The sequence below is a fragment of the Haliotis rufescens genome, unplaced genomic scaffold, assembly GCF_023055435.1.
Source record: "Haliotis rufescens isolate VD_foot unplaced genomic scaffold, xgHalRufe1.0.p SCAF_6, whole genome shotgun sequence".
Lineage (NCBI taxonomy): Eukaryota > Metazoa > Mollusca > Gastropoda > Lepetellida > Haliotidae > Haliotis > Haliotis rufescens.
Window position 1 is genome coordinate 11,929,680 of NW_025964334.1, and position 23,535 is coordinate 11,953,214.

At 41.2% G+C, this 23,535-nt stretch overlaps 4 protein-coding genes and 4 non-coding genes across 11 annotated transcripts; 3 read left to right on the forward strand and 5 right to left on the reverse strand.

The window, feature by feature from the left end:
* Positions 1-1,584: 1,584 nt before the first annotated feature.
* On the reverse strand, positions 1,585-2,070 carry LOC125374707. Its single transcript, XM_048385971.1, has one exon. The coding sequence runs from the start codon at positions 2,068-2,070 to the stop codon at positions 1,585-1,587; it is 486 nt and encodes a 161-aa protein (XP_048241928.1).
* An 854-nt stretch (positions 2,071-2,924) lies between these two features.
* On the forward strand, positions 2,925-8,606 carry LOC124120113. Of its 3 annotated transcripts, none has more exons than XM_046482852.2 (4): positions 2,925-3,048; positions 5,591-5,657; positions 6,748-7,034; positions 7,510-8,606. In XM_046482852.2, the coding sequence occupies exons 1-4, from the start codon at positions 2,966-2,968 to the stop codon at positions 8,042-8,044; spliced, it is 972 nt and encodes a 323-aa protein (XP_046338808.2). In that variant the 5' UTR covers positions 2,925-2,965; the 3' UTR covers positions 8,045-8,606. The 3 variants fall into 3 exon arrangements, with proteins under 3 accessions (XP_046338808.2, XP_048241613.1, XP_048241614.1); XM_048385656.1 differs by lacking the exon at positions 2,925-3,048 and adding an exon at positions 4,006-4,125; XM_048385657.1 differs by lacking the exon at positions 2,925-3,048 and adding an exon at positions 4,013-4,138.
* A 995-nt stretch (positions 8,607-9,601) lies between these two features.
* Positions 9,602-9,683, reverse strand: Trnas-gcu. Its single transcript has one exon. It is a non-coding gene; the product is annotated as a tRNA-Ser (tRNA).
* Positions 9,684-9,952: 269 nt separating this feature from the next.
* On the reverse strand, positions 9,953-10,034 carry Trnas-gcu. The gene has a single exon. It is a non-coding gene; the product is annotated as a tRNA-Ser (tRNA).
* Positions 10,035-10,373: 339 nt separating this feature from the next.
* Trnas-gcu lies at positions 10,374-10,455 on the reverse strand. Its single transcript has one exon. It is a non-coding gene; the product is annotated as a tRNA-Ser (tRNA).
* A 269-nt stretch (positions 10,456-10,724) lies between these two features.
* Trnas-gcu lies at positions 10,725-10,806 on the reverse strand. The gene has a single exon. It is a non-coding gene; the product is annotated as a tRNA-Ser (tRNA).
* Positions 10,807-10,925: 119 nt separating this feature from the next.
* LOC125374632 lies at positions 10,926-13,475 on the forward strand. The gene is made up of 2 exons (XM_048385663.1): positions 10,926-11,349; positions 11,971-13,475. Exon 2 carries the CDS (start codon positions 11,979-11,981, stop codon positions 12,768-12,770), a length of 792 nt encoding a protein of 263 aa, XP_048241620.1. The 5' UTR covers positions 10,926-11,349; positions 11,971-11,978; the 3' UTR covers positions 12,771-13,475.
* A 4,351-nt stretch (positions 13,476-17,826) lies between these two features.
* Positions 17,827-21,077, forward strand: LOC125374631. Of its 2 annotated transcripts, none has more exons than XM_048385661.1 (2): positions 17,827-17,952; positions 18,962-21,077. In XM_048385661.1, the coding sequence occupies exons 1-2, from the start codon at positions 17,913-17,915 to the stop codon at positions 19,759-19,761; spliced, it is 840 nt and encodes a 279-aa protein (XP_048241618.1). In that variant the 5' UTR covers positions 17,827-17,912; the 3' UTR covers positions 19,762-21,077. The 2 variants fall into 2 exon arrangements, with proteins under 2 accessions (XP_048241618.1, XP_048241619.1); XM_048385662.1 differs by having other exon boundaries at positions 18,968-21,077.
* Positions 21,078-23,535: the final 2,458 nt, after the last annotated feature.

The following is a 23,535-nucleotide window of genomic DNA, read 5'->3' on the forward strand; positions in this document are numbered from 1 at the left end:
CCAGCTTATTTCGGCAAGGGTGGAAACTGGACTTTTATAGTCAGTTAACTCTCTTGCCTCGTGAAGATGGTGCTTTCTGGACTGAGAGGATCTCGAGTTAGGTAAGCAGGCTGTGGAGATTTCACATGAACTTTCAAGGATGTTTTCCTGTATTGCTCTAGATGACCTTAAGGTCACGTTGCCATACTAGAAAATCGTTTAGATTCAAAGTTGTTTCTGCTACGCCTAAGGGCCACTCGTTCCTCTCAACAATACTATCAAAAACGTTTTAAGGTCAGTCGAGGTGAAATGGGGTTTCGCGTTCAGTATTTTAGCATTTTTATAGCAAGGTGCTACACGTGTGTGTGGCTGTTTGTACTAGTCCGGACTATTGCCGACTTTACAGTGCCAACCAACTGAGATACCATGCCGCAGTATAACATTCAGGCACAGTATACTGTCTAGAAGCCGACCAGTGCTTCTTTTAGCCCCTTTGTGCCGAGCGCCAGGCAGGGTAACAACAAGTACCATCTTTGAACGTCTTTTTTGTAAGGGACGGGAACGAACCACAGACTTTTCACTCCCCGGGCAGACGTTCTATCCACTACACCACGGAGCCGGTCAAATATATATATATATATATATATATATGCTTAATCTACACAAAAGACATGAAGATATGAAATAGAAAATGTTTAAATTTATTTCAAATAATAACGACACTGTTCGTGCATTTACAATAACGGTAAATGCATAAGGTGAAGCAGACATAAACTATCACAAGCAATATTGTTAAAAGCGATGTACATATATCAATAGGGTCGGATGAAAACAATTTATTTTATTTTTTAAATGGACACCACCACAATAGCAATAATGATACTTCCACATAGTTCACATAGTAACTATGACACAGGATTATCTTCTCTCCAATACAAAAACATATGACGACACTATTCGTGTATTTACAATAACGATGCATGCATAAGGCGAAGAAGATATAAACGCTCAAACGACAGTCATAATATTTAAAGTGACATGTAAGAACGGGGTCAGATATAAAACAATAAATACAAAACATACCATAACAGGTCATTTTATATTGCGCATATTTCCCCACCGCACAGGGGCATGCTCAAGGGGTTTTTTTTACCCCGGTCACTTTGTCAGTGTGTACGCTACAATCATACTCAGCTCCTTGGGGAGTATACAACCCACGTTACCTGAAAGGCGCTAGGTTAACAAACTACATTTGCCATCTCATCCTACCGGGTACCCATTCACTGCTGGGTGAACAGAGGCACATTTCGAACAAAGTCACTTGTCCAAGAAGACACCACAAGTGGTACATGTGCTTTAGTTTGGGGACGGGCCGAAGCCCTAGAAACTCTTAGGAGCCAAACTGCCGAAACGCGTTCACCCATCCATATAAGGACTCTCCGAATAGAATCAGGAATACTAACAGAATAACAGTGAAATGGTTTCCACTCAGAATTTATATAAACTGTTAGGTAAATATCACGAATGCTAGGGACATGCTTGTAACAATGTCTCATATTTATGTCATTATTGATGTAGATATTACATCTAGGCCAATAAAAGCAATCACACATCCTCCAAGTGAATCGATGGGTACATATTGGGTCTTGGGGTGATTTGGTTTCTTGCTTCATCAGTCCTTTGTCCATAGGAAACCTTCACCCTCTGGGACACGCCATATCTGAATGTGACGGTGCCCTGTAGTGGCAGTTGAACAGTGCGGTTGTCCATGTCAAACCTAAAATCCCCCATCCTACCTCCATTTCTGTCATTAACGTCATTAAGAACTGTTGCCACATCGTTTTCAACCACCTGCACAACTTTCTCCATGTTCCTCCTGTCCCGAATGACAGCAACCACCCTTCCCTTCAATTTGATGGCACTGGCGAATTCATAAGTTGCGCTTGTCTCCTCCACCTCCAGCTGGGCTATCGTCAGTTTCCCACTCTTGGAGGATATCGTTGTGTCCACAGACCAAGCCTTCTTCCTACTGACAACGCTGTTTTCGTCAGTTCCCACGTGAATGCTGTTTCCGAAACTAGCAGTCGCCATCTGTTTCTTTCTCGCAGTCGGGGATTCCTCTCAAGCATTCATTCGTGACATTTCTTCCGGGAGGTCCATTTCAATCCCAGTATTCGCGTGCTTGCTGTAGCCTTTGGTCAGCTTGATGCTAGCAGTGGATATTGTGTCCTGTTCCGTTTTGAAACTGTGCGTCTGGTCATTGTCAGTCGCATTGTCGTACTCCGATTCAATGACCACTTTGGTGCCAGACTGTTTATCCGACTGCATCTTATATTCAGTTTCCAGGACCGTCGTCTTCACGTTTTCCCACTTTATCTCAATGTCTGCGTATTTATGTTTCAGTTTGGGTCTAAACAGCCTTGCGAAAAAGCCTGTACTGGTGTTCAAGTAATTAGTCCAAGCCCATACTCTGAACACTTCCAATAGAACAACGATTTTGGGATTCATGTTGGTGATGTATCCAGACTGTCGTACCGCTCCTCTCTCAACCTCAAAGTGAGCCGGGATTTGCTGCTCTCCGTCTTTTATACTGTTGTTTTGGAAACAGGGAGAGGGGAATCACCTTTTGAAATTCCCATGGTATCTTTTTTTAGCTCATACGTAATTTTCGGTTTTCCCGGCTAAATGCAGCATTTGTTCATGTAGCCAATGGCAGAATAGTCTGGAGGAAAAATCAATAGTTAATCACTTGCAAATGCAGGAGTTCAAAATAGTGAACCATCCCCACCTTCATTGAAGTCAGCAATTCGAAAATGCACCTCCATTCCTCTCTCTTTTAAACATGGAGCGCTTCAGTAAGAAGCGCGTTTCTATTCAAAGAATAGCTGCACGTGACACGAGGTCTTGATCATGTCTATTTATTTTTGGTTTTCCGAATGTGATATCAAACAACGGGCTCTGTATCGCGACGTTCTCTAAATAGAACATGATCAATTCTTCACAAAGCGACGATAAGCATAATCTGTATTGCATCAGTGATCATTTACTATTTACAGAGAAACGTACCAGGTAAAATATTTTTCACATAATATTATTAAGTTTACATCAATACTATTTCTTCATTGATTGTGTAACGCTTCTTTGTGCTTTCTACTCATTTATATAAGCTGACACGCCGCGATAAAACTGGAATACTGTTAAAAGCGGCTTTAAACCCAACTCACTCACTCACTCTACTCCTTTAGAGTGAGTGAGTGAGTGAGTTGGGTTTAACGCCGCTTTCAACAGTATTCCAGTTATATCACGGCGTGTCAGCTTAATGTTGGAGGAAAGACCGAAGTAATGCAGGTCTCAGACGTTTACCACTTCGGTGAAACTCACGAGCAGGGGTATGGTGCTGACAAACATAGAAACATAATCGAAGCGAACCGGGATTCGAACCCACAATCATAGGTTTCTGGCTGGCTCAAGGGACGCAACTCTGCACAGCGAATCGCGACGCCTTAGACGACTAGGTCGCCCGTGCCCCCTAATATATGAAGTAAATATAGGCCATTTTGGTCAGACAATTCACAGTTGAAAATGTTAATATTTACATGTAACAATATTACAGCGTGTTGTGTAACACAGTAATAAACAATATTCATATCCTATCAAATCTGCTGAGACCCATGAAGATCCGGGGTAGAATAGGTCTTCAGCAACCCATGCTTGCCGTAAAAGGCGACTATACTTGTCGTAAGAGTCGGGATCGGGTGGTCAGACTCACTGACTTGGTTGATGCATGTCATCATATCCAAATTGCGGGGCGGGGGTAGCCTAGTGGTTATATTGCTGGAATATTAATAAAAGCGGCGTAAAACCTCACTCACTCATATCCCAGTTGCGTTGATCGATGTTCATGATGTCAATCACTGGATTGTTTGGTCCAGACTCGCTGTGCCTGAGCTCACCGAAAGGCAGTTGAGTGCAGCGACCTATCGAAAACCCGACTGCGCATGTCACATATCTAATTTTAGTCCCCGGGTCTTCCCCATGTTATGTTTACTCTACATAGACACACGTCTCCAGCTATTCCTGATACTGACAGCGATACAAATTATTACAGCATAAGATAAGTTCAACGAAGGCGGTTTCACCAGAAAGGTAGGCTTTCAAGGTAAAATAATCTACGTCATCATATCATAACTGATATTCGTATGTACTCAACACAAAAGTAATTATGATTCCGTTCTGTTTAGCCAACTTGTGGATTTTCAGAAGCACATAACGCCATTTACACTGTTTGTTGTTTTTTTTGAATGGGGTTTGGGGTGTTTTGGGGGCGTAGAGACTCCGTGAGTGACACAAAAACGTTTAAGTAATTTCATTGAATAAAAAATAAATTTATTGTGTCGTCGAATCATAAATTTTGTGACGGCCATGTTTATCGCGAGTACTCTCGCTATAACGAGGGTTGTGGCGTCACACATACGTTGTAAATACTCAGATTTTGGCTTGCTTTTTAGATAAAGTTGTCTTTTATAAGTGAGTGAGAAGTTTTACAGTTGTTCTTGTGATTAGCGAGAAAACTACGAATATTTCGTTAGCGTCCGAAAACTCATAACACGGGGATGTATAATCTATTTTATATAATTACCGATTATATTCGTCAACCTCTGTATAACCTTGTAGATACACAGTTTGCTTTATCAATAACGCCTTGCGGTGGAAAACCTTTACAAGCAGCACGCCATGTTGACAAAGGCAAGCCCCACCCTCCATGTTACTCCCTAAATAGCGCCCCGACAACAGCTGACGACTTGACCATTATTATACATGTAGCTTGTGGGTTACATGTTTACGGCATTGATATCCCTGCTGTCCCTATTCTCTACATTCGCTTCGCCCAGATGTGAAAGTATCGGAATATAATATCCCTACTTTCCCTTCGTCCAATAGCGAAAGTATCGGAATATAATATGAAAAGTAAACCTTACTTATCAGCATTCTATCAGTGTGATTACGGTTGTGAATAATGTGTTATTTTCACGTTATGGTTGTGATGTAAAGTGTTTTAATTGAGTGAGTTTAAGATTATGCCCAGATACTTAAAAAGAAAAATTGTAGGACAAAGTGTGCGCGTCATGATGATCAGTGATTGTCATTGCCAATAAAAATCTTTTTTTATTTTTATCATTTTGTTTCGCGTCATATTAGGCATACTCCATAAAATGACATGTTTGACAACTGACATAATATAAGAGACGAGTTCTATGTGTTCCCAGTTGTGTTTTATTTATTATATTTTATTTTTTATTTTTTAAAATTATTTTATATTTTTAAATTTTAGTTATTATTATTATTATTATTATTATTATTATTATTATTATTATTATTATTAATTTAAGTTTTTAGTTTTTTTATTTATTTATTATTATTATTATTTTTATTTTATTTTTTTATTTTTTTATTTTTTTTTGGAGGGAGGGGGGTGGGGGGGTGGGGGGGGGGGGGGGGGATAAATAGAAGGTGGTCGTCTCTCATCATTTCGAAAGCACAGTACTACCCCCATCCTTACTTTTGAGAAAAATGTGTCCCGAGATTTTTATGCAGTTGTGTTTACTTTCAGGATGGGAACATGCTGTAGTACAGCCGGTGTGGAACAAAATTACCTGCATATCCCTATGTCGTCAGGGGTGAGTTTACCGTGGTCTGACTGATGTTTGACGATAGTCGTGTATACCAAAGACACGGATCTACGGAGGGGGTTCAGGGTTGCGCACCACCCACCCCCTTTTTGAAGCACACTGATCATTTTGTCTTCAGCAACCCATGCTTGTCATAAGAGGCGACAATGCTTGTCGTAAGAGGCGACTAACGGGACCGGGTGGTCAGGCTCCTTAACTTGGTTGGTGCATGTGATCGTATCCCAATTGCCGTATATCGATGCTCATAATGTCAATCACTGGATTGTGTGGTCCAGACTCGATTATTTTCAAACCGCCGACATACAGCAGGAATAGTGCGGTGGTAAACAACAAACAAACAAACATGTGACGTATAAAGAATATAACCAGATCATTTCCTGACATGCTTTCAACAAAAATAACAAGTAATTGACTCATTTCTTCCTGACAAAGGCAAATTGTTTCCCGAATTATGTGCAAGCTTATATATTTTAAGTGAACCCACCCCGCTTCCGTTTTCAATAAGGTGTATCCAGCTTGTAAAGAATGCATACCGGCAGGTTGTCACGACTTGAAGTGTAATATAGTTTCGACAATATCATAATTGAGTAAAACAGTAGCTATAAATATGGTTCAGTATATGTCTAGTGGACTCATTTCATTTCGTTCTTAATGTCGACCAATATATATTGGAAGGGAGTGGGGTGGGGAATGTGATTTTTGTTCTAGAGGGGGTATTTTTTCATTCACTTCAAAACACGCAATTCATTCAAGGGCCTTAACTTATTTGTTTTGTAGTTTTATTTCGACCGCCTTCCAGCGTTTTTAAGAAATACCATTCGTAAACCAACTAACATAACATTTTCGTTTTTTTTCATTGGTAGGCCTTAAAATGGAATAGAAGACCAACTTCATGCCATTTAATCTTCACCCGGGGCAGTGCAGCAGCCTAGTGGTTTAAGCGTTTGCTCGTCACACCGAAAGTCGCTGTTTGATTCTTCACATGCGTACACAAAGCAATGCCTGGCGTTCCCAACCGCGATAGTGCTGATATATTGCTCAAAGCGGCGTAAAACAGTAATCACACATCTTCTTTTAGGTCCAAGGAAAGGACAGCGGAGCGGTGACGGATCTGGAGACGCTGTTCAAGTCCTGGGCTTGGGAAAACTACATGAGAAGTGCAACAGGGAAGAAACTCAAATTTCGAGAAGCTCAGATACAGCTTGTCTGGGATCATGTCAAGTTCAAGTCGGAGAAGCCGGTGTATACACAGATTGACACCCCCACCCCCGGGGCCAGCCAGGGCGTTCCCAACACCGAGACCCAGGCAGTCTTCACATCAAGGTACCAGAACGACACAGGAGTGTCACAGACGCATGCCTTCAGGTGAGAGTGGTCACAAGATGGTCAGGTGTAATGGCTAGTCTGTGTATTCAGCATTGACCTTAATGTGGCCGTACATGGGCCAATGCACATCCCACAGGTCACAAGTCAGGTTAAGTAAAGCAACGGAATTTAGGTGGATGGGTGACCGCGTTCGCTAGCGTGACTGAGTTTTTTTTGGTTCGGTCCTTTCCCATACTGAAGCAGATGTAGCACATGTGGTGTCTCCTTAGGCAAATGACTTTGTTTGAAATATGCCTCTGTACATCCAGCACTGAAAATGGCTACCCGGTAGGATGAGATGGTAATGTGACAGTTAACCTACAGCCTGGTCCTGGGTTTCTCTAAAGTTGTAAAGGTTTAAGATCTGCATCAGCTCAGGTCGTCCAACATTTAGCTGACTAACTGAAGTACTGCCAAAAGCGCCGCTATACTCAAGGCCCACCTACCCAATCACTCACTCTCTCAATTGTTACAGAGCCGAGAAGACTACAAGTGCTACTATAACAACAGCCGTAACTAAAGGGTTCGCAAAGGAAGGCAGCTTCGGTCTAGAGTTGTCTCTGCCTGCTGACGTCGCCAAGGCAACGATTGGTTTTGGTCTCAACTACACCGTGGAAACTGCCGAGGAGAATACCATCGAAAAGTCCATGACGTGGTCCACAGACACAACGGTGACGTCAGAACCGAACTCGGTCACTCTGGCAGAGCTTGAGATTGAGGAACAAACCTCGAACTGGACATTCGAGGTCAAGGTCATGATCAAAGGACGGATAACTGCAATTATCAAGGGTACCAAGGGTATAACATCTGTTGCCATGACGATTGATGGGGATGTCGCAACTATACTTGCAGATCGACGAGAACGAGCTGCAACATCTTTGCCCACAAATGTTGAAATAAAACATGGCAAGGTCACGTGGCCTGTGATGGGGAAATGTGACTTCCGGTTTGGCGTGTCCCAGAAAGTGAAAGTCTCGCCTGGAAAACAAATAGATAAAAAAGAGAAATGATTTTCAGAAACTGAATAGATTGAAACCGTCACACAAGTGTGTAATACTATGAAGTTTATAGAGTGATACTGTCACATCATTGACTGTAGCTAGTAATGGGCTATAGTAGCTTTAGACAAACTTATAACCAAACAAAATCAACATTTTACATAATGATATGTGCTAGTTATGTTACTTGCCTTCAATGTCAATGACAGGTGACCGTAATTACCTGTAATAATATATATTTTCAATATAAAATTTGAACAATTAGAATAGAACGCTTATACTGTCCAATAACATGTTTATGTTTCATGTGGTTGTATTTTTTCGTCGGAAAGATGTACAATAAGCAAAAATAAGAAAACGATTTTTGTAGTGATGTATGACTAATTTCCCTGGAAGCGCCTTCCGAACGTTCGCATGTTGTTTACATGTCTTATTATTCATAAATTAGGTTATTAATACATGTCGCATATGCTTTTGTAACGCTGAAGTAATTATCAAATCGGCTTTTTTTATTTATTGTCATCAATGTCATTTAAATGTAAGTAGATGAGCAATAAAATATCGGGTACACGTACATATTTGTTTATTGCAACTGGTTCATGTGTAGAGATTTAACTACACTTGTATTGCTTGTAAACTGTGATCTTCTCATACTCCATAACCCAGTGTTTTAGATTCACTTTTGACAAATACCCTGGACCAATTCCCCACCATAATTTAGATGCTGCAGGATCATAATGATTTGTGATTGGAACCAACGATCAATGTATCCTGGCAAGTCTAAGGGGCACAACCTGGCATCTTATACGATTGAGTCACCAATGGCTTCATCGCTCGAATGTGATAGACACTACAAACTGATCAACAACCATCACTAGGTCTAGTGGATAGCGTGTCTGTTCGGAGAGCGGAAGGTCAGTGGTTCTATGCCCTTGCCTCGTCGTACCAAGAGACCTTTAATGATGGTACTTGTTGTTGTTGACCTTTTTATGGGCATCGGGGGATAAAACGACTGCTCGGCGCGGAATCACTGCAAGGTGTCTGAGTGATTTATCAATGTTCAACTGAGGCACGGTATCTCAGTGGGCTACAACTATAAAACTGGCATTATTCCGGACCAGTACAAGAAGCCACGCACGCACGCACGCAAGCACGCACACTCATTTATATAGGAGAAAGAATCTTCAACGCGACGTTCAACCAAATGTAATCACATATCAACTCTCCACAACGCTTTTCTTCATCTGAAACAAATGAAAAAAGTATTTTCCTGTCAAAAGATCCTGTTGAGATTCGAACACACGCGGGTAGACCCCAATGGATATTGCGAAATGCAACGTCTGGTCTTTCTGAATACGTACAATCGACCAAGGTGTGAGTGTTCGATACCCTCGTGCCCAGAGGGCAGTCACACGTTTTCACCTTTTCACCTTAATCTAACGTATTGTCACGTTTGATTTTTATTATCTGTATTAATATGGACACTTTGTTGTGGTGACCATCAATGTACAAAATCGTCTGTGTCTCGTGAAAAATGGTAAATGAAATGTATTTGCAAAATGAACTTGCCGACGAGGATGGGATTCGAACCCACGCTGGGGGACCCCAATGGATTAGCAGTCCATCGCCTTAACCACTCGGCCACCTCGTCAGTTAATTTAACGTATTGACACGTTTGATTTTTATTATCTGTATTAATATGGGACACTTTGTTGTGATGAAATTGCAAGAAATCCACGTGCCAGGGGGGTAGTGACACGATTTCGCAAAGTTCAATTTATCGCCAGCCTAGTTTCAAGACAATCCGCCCGGCACTAACAATAAATCATTCTAAATCGCGACACATTGTCGTTTTTACGTTTTACACAGAATTGCTTGAGTTGACAAGATGAAAACGCCATTTTCTGTAAAAGATACTGTCGACGAGGATGGGATTCGAACCCACGCGGGGAGACCCCAATGGATTAGCAGTCCATCGCCTTAACCACTCGGCCACCTCGTCAGCTGATATTGCGAAATGCAACGTCTGGTCTTTATGAGTACGGCCAATCGACCAAGGTGTAAGTGTTCAATACCCTCGTGCCCAGACGGCAGTCACACGTTTTCACCTTGACAGGTTTGAAGGAAAGAACCTCGTTAATCACGCACCTGGCTCACTTTCACTCACAGACTCTATGTACAGGTACAGCCATGGAGGATGTATCTTTTCATCCTAGGAGACTAATTAGCAAAGAAGAAAAATGGCTGCCATCATCAATACCGTTTGATGACCATCAATGTACAAAATCGTCTGTGTCTCGTGAAAAATGGTAAATGAAATGTATTTGCAAAATGAACTTTTCGACGAGGATGGGATTCGAACCCACGCGGGGACACCCCAATGGATTAGCAGTCCATCACCTTAACCACTCGGCCACCTCGTCAGTTAATTTAAAGTATTGACACGTTTGATTTTTATTATCTGTATTAATATGGGACACTTTGTTGTGATGAAATTGCAAGAAATCCACGTGCCAGGGGGGTAGTGACACGATTTCGCAAAGTTCAATTTATCGCCAGCCTAGTTTCAAGACAATCCGCCCGGCACTAACACTAAATCATTCTAAATCGCGACACATTGTCGTTTTTACGTTTTACACAGAATTGCTTGAGCTGACAAGATGAAAAGGCCATTTTCTGTAAAAGATACTGTCGACGAGGATGGGATTCGAACCCACGCGGGGAGACCCCAATGGATTAGCAGTCCATCGCCTTAACCACTCGGCCACCTCGTCAGTTAATTTAACGTATTGTCACGTTTGATTTTTATTATCTGTATTAATATCGGACACTTTGTTGTGATGAAATTGCAAGAAATCCACGTGCCAGGGGGTAGTTCTGCATCACTTCGGGCTTTCCCCCTGCATCAAGCTAGCACTCCCAGATACAACTGAAATACTTTACAAAGTTTACTAAACTCTATCTCCCTCACTGAACAAAATACATTCTTAGATATCACCGCATGGTTTAAGTGACCTAGATCGAAACATGACACAAAATGCTATATTTAATCACACGTCATATCACCAAAAACTCGTACCCCTTTATCTCTCTCGGAAATCCATGATCTATTGATAGAATCGCGTCATAATGTAGAATGGCATGGCTCCAGGAGTTTGATTGCCACGACTGACTGATTATACATGTAAATATCTGAGCTGCATTTGGACGTGTTACGTATCTGCCAGCTACACAAATGGGGGACATTCAGAATTGAAGCAACGTCTCATAATTGACGTCTCAGAACAAGGCTTACGTTGAAGAAAGCAATAATTCTGGTAGGTCAAGTCGGAGACTTAAAGGGAAATTCGTTTTGAGAAATTTGCTGTTGACATGAAACTATATCGTTTGTCTCCAATGTTTTAGCACTGAAATGTGATATTTCATATCTGAACGAACCTATTTTAAAAGTGTTTTTCTTTACTGCAGACGTTATGCAAAGTTATTTTTAGATTCAGCAAAATCAGTAAACGCGTTTTAGTGACAGTGGGTTATCTGGCCAAGACTCAAATGTTCACAGGCAGCCGTCGTATGGCATGTGTACTGTTGTGACAACAGCGTCAGACAACAACCACTTTTATGCAAATTGCGTGAGTGGCGGGTGCTACCGGTAGAGCAGGTCATGCTTACCATTTTCGCGACCACCTTGTGTCATCACTGATTTTCAGTCATCCATTCATATAATTTTCGTTATTTTGCCTTTTACGTACAATGGGATCTGTGTTGGCATATAATATACACTGGTTATTCTCTGGCGTTGACCTTATATACTGATGGATATCATAAATTAACACTTAAACCTTTCAAACTAACAACAAAGTGATAGGACTTGTCAATGTCAACATTGTTCGAACATTGTTCATTGATAAAATATGCCTACAATCTTCAAGTGAATGTAGTTTCAGGTATGTCTTTGAGAATCCCTGACATTGGTACGATGTTTAAGGATTGGGGCTGGACGACATATCTGAAGACACCCACAGGAAATATACTCTCAAGAAAACTGAAGTTTCAAGAAGCTGATATCCAGTTGAAATGGGATAGAGTGAAGATCACCTCCCTAACGCCAAAGTACAAGAAAGTTGAGGCGAGTTCACCTAATGTCCATGTCTTGTATGACTCCAAATACCAAAACAATACAAACGAAGACCAAGAACAGACTTTCAGAACTGAGAAGGAGACGATTTCCACAGCCACCACCAAGCTTTCCGAAGGTTTCTCCAGGGAAATCAACGTTGGTATCGAACTAACACTTCCTCCAGATCTTCCCCAACCTTCCAAAGCGGAGGCCAGTTTTGGACATCGACTGTATGTGGATAACGAAGAAGAGAACACTATTGAAAATAAGGTGAAGTGGTCCGTGGACACAAAGATCACCTCAAGACGTAACCTGGTGACTGTAGCTGAACTGGCAATAGAGGAAACAAGTTCCAAGTATGAATTCTCGATGGACGGGAAACTTAAAGGCACAATCCTTGTTGTCATACGGGATTCCCGTGGGGAGGGAAGACATGTCATGACTGTGCAGGGGGATGTGGCTACCGTTTTGAGGGACATGAAAGACAAAGACAGATTCGGTAAACTTTTCAATGTACATATCAACAACTCTCGTACCGTCACCTGGCCTGTGTCCGGATCTCTTCACCTTAAATACGGTGTATCACAGACGGTCAAGATCTTTCAAAGAACGTACCTGTGAAAGAAGCGTGAGGGTTAATTATGGTATAGATTATGGGCAAGGGTATGTGGACAATATATTCGGGTTTGAGTCCTCATATGGGAGTTATTCAGGAAGCCTATTCTTTGTGCCGCCCATTGAGAATGTTGATTAATGCATCGTACATCTCCTTGCTCTAGTACCAATATCAAGCTTCGGCTGTCACAGTCAGTAGATACAGACATTATCAATCAATCAATAAGACCTTAGGCCCGCGTAGAGACATTAGGAATATATCGTGCCTTATCCCAGACATTTTCTGCCAATTTAATCCTAGAGCATCACATCGTCAGTACTTCACGGGATTGTACATATCACCTGTTTTGAAGTATTGTATATTTATCCAGCATATCAGACCACGATTTAGTTCCAGCGAGAGGGAAAACATCACCATCACACAAACAGTCACCCATGAATGTAAAAAGACCCATCTTCCAATACAGAACAGAGCTTTGTGTTCTGAAACATTCGGAAACGTTCCATTGATTGTGAACAGTGTTTCGGTGTAGATTGTCAGCGTGTTTTCATAAAGCAAATGAAAATGGTGCTCGAATTTACATTGATTATATTCGTGATGATATTATTAGTGAATTAGTGCCTATGCTTATAGTGGTTGCTGTCGTTATAATGAGTGAGTGAGTGAGTGTGTATGGTTTTACGCCACATTTAGCAATATTGCAGCAATATCGAAGCGGGATAGAAAAAGGGTTTCACACATTGTACCCATGTCTGGAATCGAACCCGGGTCTTCGGCGTGACGAGCGAACGCTTTAACCACTAAACTACCCGTCCGCCCCTCGTTAGAATGAAAAAGTCAATACTGATTGATTTAAGGGCAATAAATGTTCACCATAATACAACTGAAGATACCATTCCCTTTCAATTTGTACATTATACACGGAAAACAGAACTTTGGCTTTCATCCCTAGTTATTATTAAATGTATCCATCATGAACGAAAATCAATCAACTATTAGTCTAATAATGTGAAGCAGATACAAATTATTGCCATATATTTAAAAGGAAACCTGCCTGCTTAATGTAACATAAATATTCCATTGATTTTGCATAAGAAGTGCCCCATCTGTCCCTTTGCCAAAGCTTCGTTTTATACGCTTATCTTTACGCGAACACCTGGTATCATCACTATTTGATAGTGATTCCTAAAAACATGCTCATGATATAGTTGTGATCGCACAATCGACTCTGTTTTTAGCATAGATTTCTATTGAATAGGGAAAGGGTTTTGTCGCTTTTATGTATGCATTGTAGTCTTTGTCATTTTGCCTTTGATACGGAATAAACTTCTTCAGCATCTTCTTCTTCTTCTTCTGTAGGCTAGAGGGGAGGTGGAGTAGCCTGGTAGTTAAAGCGTTCGCTCGCCAGGCCGAAGACCCGGGTTCAATTCCCTACATGGGTGTCCCCCACCGTGATATTGCTGGAATGTTGCTAAAAGCGGCGGAAAACCATACTCACTCACTCTGTTGGCTAGACTGTTCTAGACTAACCAGAGACATGAAACTTGATCACGTTCTGAGTGGTGTCGAGTTTACTCACCGTGAGTGAGTATGGACAAGAAATTCCCATGCGGAGTATTTAACATTGATCATTGAAATACTGTAACATAGTGGCCTGTGAAGATCCGGGGTAGAACAGGTCTTCAGCAACCAATGCTTGCCGTAAAAAAACGACTAGTAAGAGGCGACTAACGGGATCGAGTGGTCAGGTTCGCTGACTTGGTCGATGCATGTCATCGTATCCCAACTGCGTGGATCGATGCTCGTGATGTCAATCACTGGATTGTCTGGTCCAGGCTCGATTATTTACAGACCGCTGTCATATAGCTGGAATATTGCTGAGTGCCGCGTTAAACAACAGACACAACAAAAAACAAAGTAACATTGAGCTAAAACATAACCACTAAATCACTAACACTATATTCGGGAGGGGCGGTCGGGTAGCCTAGTGGTTAAAGCGTTCGCTCGTCACGCCGAAGACCCGGGTTCGATTCCCGACATGGGTACAATGTGTGAAGCCCATTTCTGGTGTCCCCCGCCGTGATATTGCTGGAATATTGCTAAAAGCGGCGTAAAACCATACTCACTCACTCACTCACTCACTATATTCGGGAAATGAGTAATGTAGTTTCACCTATGTACCTATACGTGTAAGTATATATTCTGCTAAATTATGTTGAGATACATATGTAGGCGTGGTCGTTCAATCTAACCAGAACACTTACTCCTATTGCACGCGAGTTATCAGGCCAACAAGCAATATAAGCTTAAAGAGATGATGAAATGTCAGTATGCACCTGCCCATCCAAATAATCGGCCTTTTTAATGACATAATTTTGCATGGAAGATTGCGGCGCATTGATTGCGTCACTATACTATGATAAACGTTGCTTTAAACGACACAGTAGACATAACGAAAAGTTCACAAACAATAGTCATAATATTAAAAGCGATGTACATATATGAATCGGGTCACATGAAAACAATTTGTTTTCTTTTTTAAATGCACACCACCACAATTGCATTTATAATACTTACACATAGTTCACATAATAAATATGACAAACCTTTTATGCATCAAAGGATTATCTTCTCTCCAACACAAAAACATATTACCATATACGCGATGGACCGGTATAAACTAATGTACTTAAGCCACACATTCGGTGTTTACTTGGAAACTACTGGCAACACTGCCAAAGAGACAAACCATTTAACATGGTAGGGGAGGGGGAATGGGTGACCAGTGATTTTTAACAGAATATTTTTTTTCTGTCACTGCTTCAAAGTATATATTTGTTTCTCCAAAACGAGGAGTACAACATTGTTTCTTGCATAATCTCTGTCAAAAAATACCAAACAAACCAAAAACATCTCCGTATATTCTGGAACAAATATCTTTTTTCCCGGGCACCCCAGAATACCAAATGTTTGATCCCTTATAAGATGTTGTGATCCTTCACTGCCGGCGTCTGCACGGTAATCCCTGTGTCATATTAACATCTTTAATTTGAATCGCTGACATCTCAGCAAAATAAGAAATTAAAAATCTGTACATTGATTTTTTTATAATAAAGACATTATATAGGTTTGCATCAAACACGCGAGCATTATAGGCTCACGTGGGATAGATAGCAAAGCACGAAGGTACTGTAGGAATTTACGATTTCCGTGTATATATACAAAATATATATCTATAACTAAGATACCTATATACTCTCTGTCGTTTCATTTTTGAAACTGCAGTCCACCTCCACAAAGAGTGATTACTTTTTAACGAGACTGTAATGGTACATACAAAACTCGCGAACAGAATTATTTCCACTCAAAATTCACATCAAGTGTTAGGTTAATACACTAGAATACTACGGTTATAACGAACACAAAGGGACCACTAATTTTAGTTCGTAATAACACGTAGTTCGTTATAAGCATTCATACAACATATATACTGCAAATGGCCGGGACCCAAAAAAGTTCGTTATATACGTCAGCTCGAGGTAAGGGTGTTCGTTATATACGAAGTTGCCGTGCTACATGCTTTCAGTGCCTGTCATAAGTTCGTGTGAAGTATTACCCTGTAAGCAAACTGCTTGAGTATAGAGAGCGCCATATTTTGTTTAAAGGCTCTTGTTCCGTAAATTCTGATCGACAACCCACTCAAAACACTGAACTCAATTTTTGACACTTCACTCAATAGATTTGCTGACACCAAAGAGTTAGCGTTTGATGTAGTCATGGTAGAATGGAAATAAACATTCTGTGTTTTCAATGTAAATTTAACATTTGAAATCACACACTGCGCGTTCGGTCCCAATGTCAATTTAGCGCAATTATTCTACAGGTAATGAAGATCTACATTGAAAACACAGTATGTTTATCTCCAAAACAAGCATGATGTGAATCGAAACTTGTAATATTCAAAGTATGACATAAAATAAAAATTGTTCAGCAAACCCGAATGAGCCACGTACCGAATGCACTGTAATGCTTCAAGAACATGTTATCTATGTCATGCGACACTGTAAATATTGTCACTGATCTGTTCATGTATGAAAGTGTTTGAATACCTAGTTGTGGGTATTAAAAATGAAATTAGGGAAACAACCATCCGCTGATGTCTGATACGACAGCTCTATATCAGGACCGGTGTTAAACACAACCGTCAGCTCTATTTGTATACGAAGACATACCCGTTATAACGTTTAACCTTGCGTGACAAGGGGAATCCCCGAACTATTGACAACTAGGTCAGTAGCACAGCTATGTCGATAGATTCTCATCGACCGACGGGACCCGGCGTTACGTGCGCTCAAAGCTTAAGATATCGATTTGACATTCCTGTACGCATAGCTAGTCAATAGTAGATCCGTCAAATACAGTGCCTGTAATTGCGATATTGATATATAATCTCTGTTTAGAGGGATACATTTACATGTTTATATTTTAATGGACGTGTTTATTTACAAAGATGAGGAAAAGTGGCAATATAAGAAGTTTGACGTGTTTATGAACCAGCTAAGCAAATATGTGTTAGTGTGTACGCGTGTGCGTGACTTTGTGTGTGTGCGTGTGCGTGTTTGTGTGCGTGTGCGTTTGTCCCTGAGTGCCGATACCTGTTGTGACGATACCTATAAATGATTCATTAAGAGACAAATTCAAAACTAATGCCATTTGACACATCGTCAGATATTACAACACAACATAAACAAGCTAGACGCGCGACAGCATCTGCACACATACTTGGGGTGTTAGTGTTACTCAGTAAATGTATTCTTCACGCTGATTTATTCGTCATTAATTCCCAGTAATAATTATGTTTTGTTTCCAGTAAGCATATCGCAGCATGAGGCAGAATACACTATTTTTATACGCAGAAACCCCTGCGATTAACCACACAGATATGAAAGTGTTGATGTCGTCCCTTATCTAGTGGGGAATACCTCCAGTTGCTGATGCCATAAATAACGTGACATGGACTCAACATATAGAAACACGGGCTGTCATAGTTGTCTGATATCTAACATAGCTCGAGTATATAATGTATGGTCTCACTAACCTCATCAGTGTTAGATGGATGATATTTCAACTGGACCGAAAGTCTCACGATGCAACAGAACATGTCTTTTGAGGCTCCGATTCCTTCAGGTAGGTAAATTAGTGAGTGCTTGAGTGAGTGAGACAGCAGTGATGCTAGTAATATTCCACCTAAACTGCCGGGCCAAAGAAATATACACCCATGTTTGATATGATAGCTACAAATGAAACAAACAAGAACTGCTTATTCGATGGTGATGAATTTGAAACGGGTATCAGTTAAGTTTTGGACCTTAAGTTTGCAGTGTTTCTGAGGCTGTTTTCAGCCGAGTAACGTTTTGATAGTGAGTGAGAATGGTTTTACGCCGCTTTAAGCAATATTCCAGCAATATGGGGAACACCAGAAATGGGCTTTACACACTGTACACATGTGGGGATTCCAACCCGGGACTTCGGCGTGACGAGCGAACGCTTTAACTACTAGGCTTCCCCACCGCGCCAAACGTGTTGATAACGTTTGTAATTATTTGGTCAAATTTAATTTTCAATCAAATGTATATTTTCTTTTGCTCGGCAGTTGATATCGTGGTAATATGTACATAAATCAGTCTGAAAACATTATAATTTAAAGTTACTCGTTGCAGATACCAGAGGAATAAGGGTCATACTTGTTTATGCGTACGTAATATCCCGAAAAAACCTACATAACTTTAATGTCATGGCAACGATTTACACAGTCATACGCTGATGAAGTCCTTGAATGAGCTAAATTACTTAGCATAGGAAGTTTGTTTGTTTCTTTCTTTCTTTGTTGTTTGACGCCGCACTAAGCAATATTCCAGCTACATGACGGCGGTCTGTAAACAATCGAGTCTTGACACTCCCGTCATTGATATCATGCATCAACCAAGTCAGCGAGCCTGACCACCCGATCCCGTTAGTCGCCTCTTACGACAAACATGGGTTGCTGAAGACCAATTCCTCACGGGTCTGGCATGTAAAGAAGATTATTTTTTATATCAGCGTGACCTTTAATATAATAATATTAAATATGATTACAACTAGATTACTTCTTCTCGAAACAATAACAATGACTTGTGACGGATGATTTTCTTTAAAGTTTCAGGTAGGTCCACGAAAATTACAGACATTGGCACGATGTTCAAGGAGTGGGCCTGGACGACCTATCTTAAGACACCCAGACAAAAAGTCTGGTCCAGAAAGCTGAAGATTGAAGAAGTTGATATCCAGTTGAAGTGGGACAAGGTGAGGATCACATCGTTAAGGCCAGAATACACGGAAATGGGAACGAATGGCCACCGAGTACATGTCCTGTATGACTCCAAATACCAAAACAACACAGACGAAGACCAAGAACAGACATTCAGAGCTGAGAAGGAGACGATTTCCACAGCCACCACCAAACTTACAAAGGGTTTCTCCAGGGAAATCAACGTTGGCATCGAACTGACACTTCCTCCAGATCTTCCCCAACCTTCCAAAGCGGAGGCCAGCTTTGGACATCGACTGTATGTGGATAACGAGGAAGAGAACACTATTGAAAATAAGGTGAAGTGGTCCGTGGACACAAAGATAACCTCAAGACGTAACCTGGTGACTGTAGCTGAACTGGCAATAGAGGAGACAAGTTCCAAGTATGAATTCTCGATGGACGTGAAGCTGAAAGGGACGATCTTAGCTGTGATACATGACGCCCGGGGCCAGAGAAGACATGTCATGACTGTGCAGGGGGATGTGGCTACCGTTTTGAGGGACATGAAAGACAAAGACAGATTCGGTAAACTGTTCACTGTACATATCAACAACTCTCGTACCGTCACCTGGCCTGTGTCCGGATCTCTTCACCTTAAATACGGTGTGTCACAGACGGTCAAGATCTTTCAAAGAACGTACCTGTGAAAGAAGCGTGAGGGTTAATTATTGTACAGATTTTCGGCAAGGGTATGTGGACAATATATTCGGGTTTGAGTCCTCATGTGGGAGTTGTTCAGGAAGCCTATTCTTTGTGCCGCCCATTGAGAATGCTGATTAATGCATCGTACATCTCCATGCTATAGTACCAATATCAAGCTTCGGCTGTCACAGTCAGTAGATACAGACATTACCAATCAATCAATAAGACCTTGGGCCGGCATACAGACATTATGAATATATCGTGCCTTATCCCAGACATTTTCTGTCAATTCAATCCTAGAGCATCACATCGTCAGTACTTCACGGGATTGTACATATCACCTGTTTTGAAGTTTTGTATATTTATCCAGCATATCAGACCACGATTTAGTTCCAGCGAGAGGGAAAACATCACCATCACACAAACAGTCACCCATGAATGTAAAATGACCCATCTTCCAACACAGAACAGAGCTTTGTGTTCTGAAATATTCGGAAACGTTCCATTGATTGTGAACAGTGTTTCGGTGTAGATTGTCAGCGTGCAAATGAAAATGGTTCTCGAATTTACATTGATTATATTCGTGATTATGTTATTAGTGAATTAGTGCCTATGCTTATAGTGGTTGCTGTTCATCAGTTTCGTTATAATGAGTGAGTGAGTGAGTGTGTATGGTTTTACGCCACATTTAGCAATATTCCAGCAATATCGAAGCGGGGTAGAAAAAGGGTTTCACACATTGTACCCATGTCGGGAATCAAACCCGGGTCTTCGGCGTGACGAGCGAACGCTTTAACCACTAGGCTACCCGTCCGCCCCTCGTTATAATGAAAAAGTCAATACTGATTGATTTAAGTGCAATAAATGTACACCATAATACAACTGAAGATACCATTCCCTTTCAATTTGTACATTATACACGGAAAACAGAACTTTGGCTTTCATCCCTAGTTATTATTAAATGTATCCATCATGAACGAAAATCAATCAACTATTAGTCTAATAATGTGAAGCAGATACAAATTATTGCCATATATTTAAAAGGAAACCTGCCTGCTTAATGTAACATAAATATTCTATTGATTTTGCATAAGAAGTGCCCCATCTGTCCCTTTGCCAAAGCTTCATTTTATACGCTTATCTTTACGCGAACACCTGGTATCATCACTATTTGATAGTGATTCCTAAAAACATGCTCATGATATAGTTGGAATCGCACAATCGACTCTGTTTTTAGCAGAGATTTCTATTGAATAGGAAAAGGGTTTTGTCGCTTTTATGTATGCATTGTAGTCTTTGTCATGTGGCCTTTGATACGGAATAAACTTCTTCAGCATCATCATCGGCTTCCTCTTCTTCTTCTTCTGTAGGCTAGAGGGGCGGCGGGGTAGCCTTGTGGTTAAAGCGTTCGCTCGCCAGGCCGAAGACCCGGGTTCGATTCCCTACATGGGTACAATGTGTGAAGCCCATTTCTGGTGTCCCCGCCTTGATATTGCTGGAATATTGCTAAAAGCGGCGTAAAACCATACTCACTCTGTTTGCTAGATTGTTCTAGACTAACCAGAGACATGAAACTTGATCACGTTCTGAGTGGAGTCGAGTTTACTCACGGAACACTGTGGAGGTCACTAACTGTTGTTACCGCAAGCATTTCGTCTGGATACCGCACAATATCTGTACACACAACTGATTACAAGTAGAATATGTTTAGGAAATGGGCCGACCCTCAACATTCTATTAAGATAATAAAGACAACAACGCATTATGGGTATTCAGCCCCCTGGGACGTCTTTAACGACCTGCATGAAATCTTACGATCAGTGACCGGATTTTCAGATACGATATATCTCATAACATGTTTAACTTCATGCACAGTTTTATGATCCATTTTTATCAGTTTTAGATTTTTTATGAATACATTGAAGCCATTTAATAAATGTTTGAGTGAGTGAATATGGTTTTACGCCGCTTTGAGCAATATTCCAGCAATATCACGGCGGGGGACATCAGAAATGGGCTTCACACATTGTACTCATGTCGGGAATCGAACCCGGGTTTTCAGCGTGACGAGCGAACGCTTTAACCACTAGGCTACCCGACCGCCCCAATTAGTGTTTGAAATGTCAGACATCTCAGCGTTTGGTTATCTTATATGAACATGCTTACTGCTCCGGATTGAAACGATGGTGATAATGATGCCTTTTGTCATTTATTTATACTTGCAACTATGGTGAAAACAGCAATACAAATGCAGCCAAGTTCATACTAGTCATTCTACTGATCCAAACCGGTCTCCCCGATCATGTTTCTAGGTTTGTCAGCACCATTCCCGTTGTCTTGGGTATCACCTGTTTATGGCAGTGTATTTTATTGTTGAACAATGATTGTAACTGTGTTACATTGCTTCTGTTGAGATTCGGTAGACGCTCATTGCATTGTGTTTGGACAGTGATTAGTTGGCAGGAATGTAGTACTGCATAATGTAAGCAGTTGTCAGGAAGTTACTATATTTAGATGCTGGTGTCATGTGTAAACATCCGGAATACTGTCGATTGTGATAGAGAGTTATAGAAACATATGGAATATTCTATGTTGTGATGGGGGGCATGGGTGGGCCAGTCGTCTAAGGCGCCGCAATTCGCTGTGCATACTTGCGTCCCTTCGGTATGCAAACAACCTATTATCGAGGGTTCGAATCCAACGTTCGCAAATACTTTCTGGTTTGACATCACCATACACATACTCTTGGGTTTCACGAAAGTGACAAACGGCTTTACGGCCTCATGACATGCCATGGTCTAAATGAAATATTCTTTAAAAAGGAGTTGAACTCAATTCACTCACTCTCTTCTGATGATGTCATGTGAGTAAGTGCTATACATCTTCCCGAGGCAAGAGAGTTAACTGACTTTAAAAGTCCAGTTTCCACCCTTGCCGAACTAGGCTGGAATTCCTGGGCTCGATCGTAGCGCCACCAGCGGTTATTACGAGTTATGTCCCTTCTAAGCCTCTCCTATGGACCAGATTCCACTTCTCGTATCACTAGCATTTATGGCGCCACCCAGTCAAGACGATCTGATCGATAATCAACATCTATATTGCGATAAAACGGTCTTACATCGCGAAGTGGATCAAATCACGGTGCACATTCTTTCCAAATCCTGCAAGCGACCGAAATCTGCAAGACAGATTACGAATCGGATTTCAATTTTGTTGCGCGGTTTTGATTTGATTATGCATAGACTCGTTAGTCCAGCCAAAATGTAACTCCATAATATCAGCTTATTTCGGCAAGGGTGCAAACTGGACTTTTATAGTCAGTTAACTCTCTTGCCTCGGGAAGATGGTGCTTTCTGGACTGAGGAGGATCTCGAGTTAGGTAAGCAGGCTGTGGAGATTTCACATGAACTTTCAAGGATGTTTTCCTGTATTACTCTAGATGACCTTAAGGTCATGTTGCCATACTAGAAAATCGTTTAGAATCAAAGTTGTTTCTGCTACGCCTAAGGGCCACTCGTTCCTCTCAACAATACTATCAAAAAAGTTTTAAGGTGAGTCGAGGTGAAATGGGGTTTCGCGTTCAGTATTTTAGCATTTTTATAGGAAGGTGCTACACGTGTGTGTGGCTGTTTGTACTAGTCCGGACTATTGCCGACTTTACAGTGCCAACCAACTGAGATACCATGCCGCAGTATAACATTCAGGCACAGTATACTGTCTCCGAGCCGACCAGTGCTTCTTTTAGCCCCTTTGTGCCGAGCGCCAGGCAGGGTAACAAC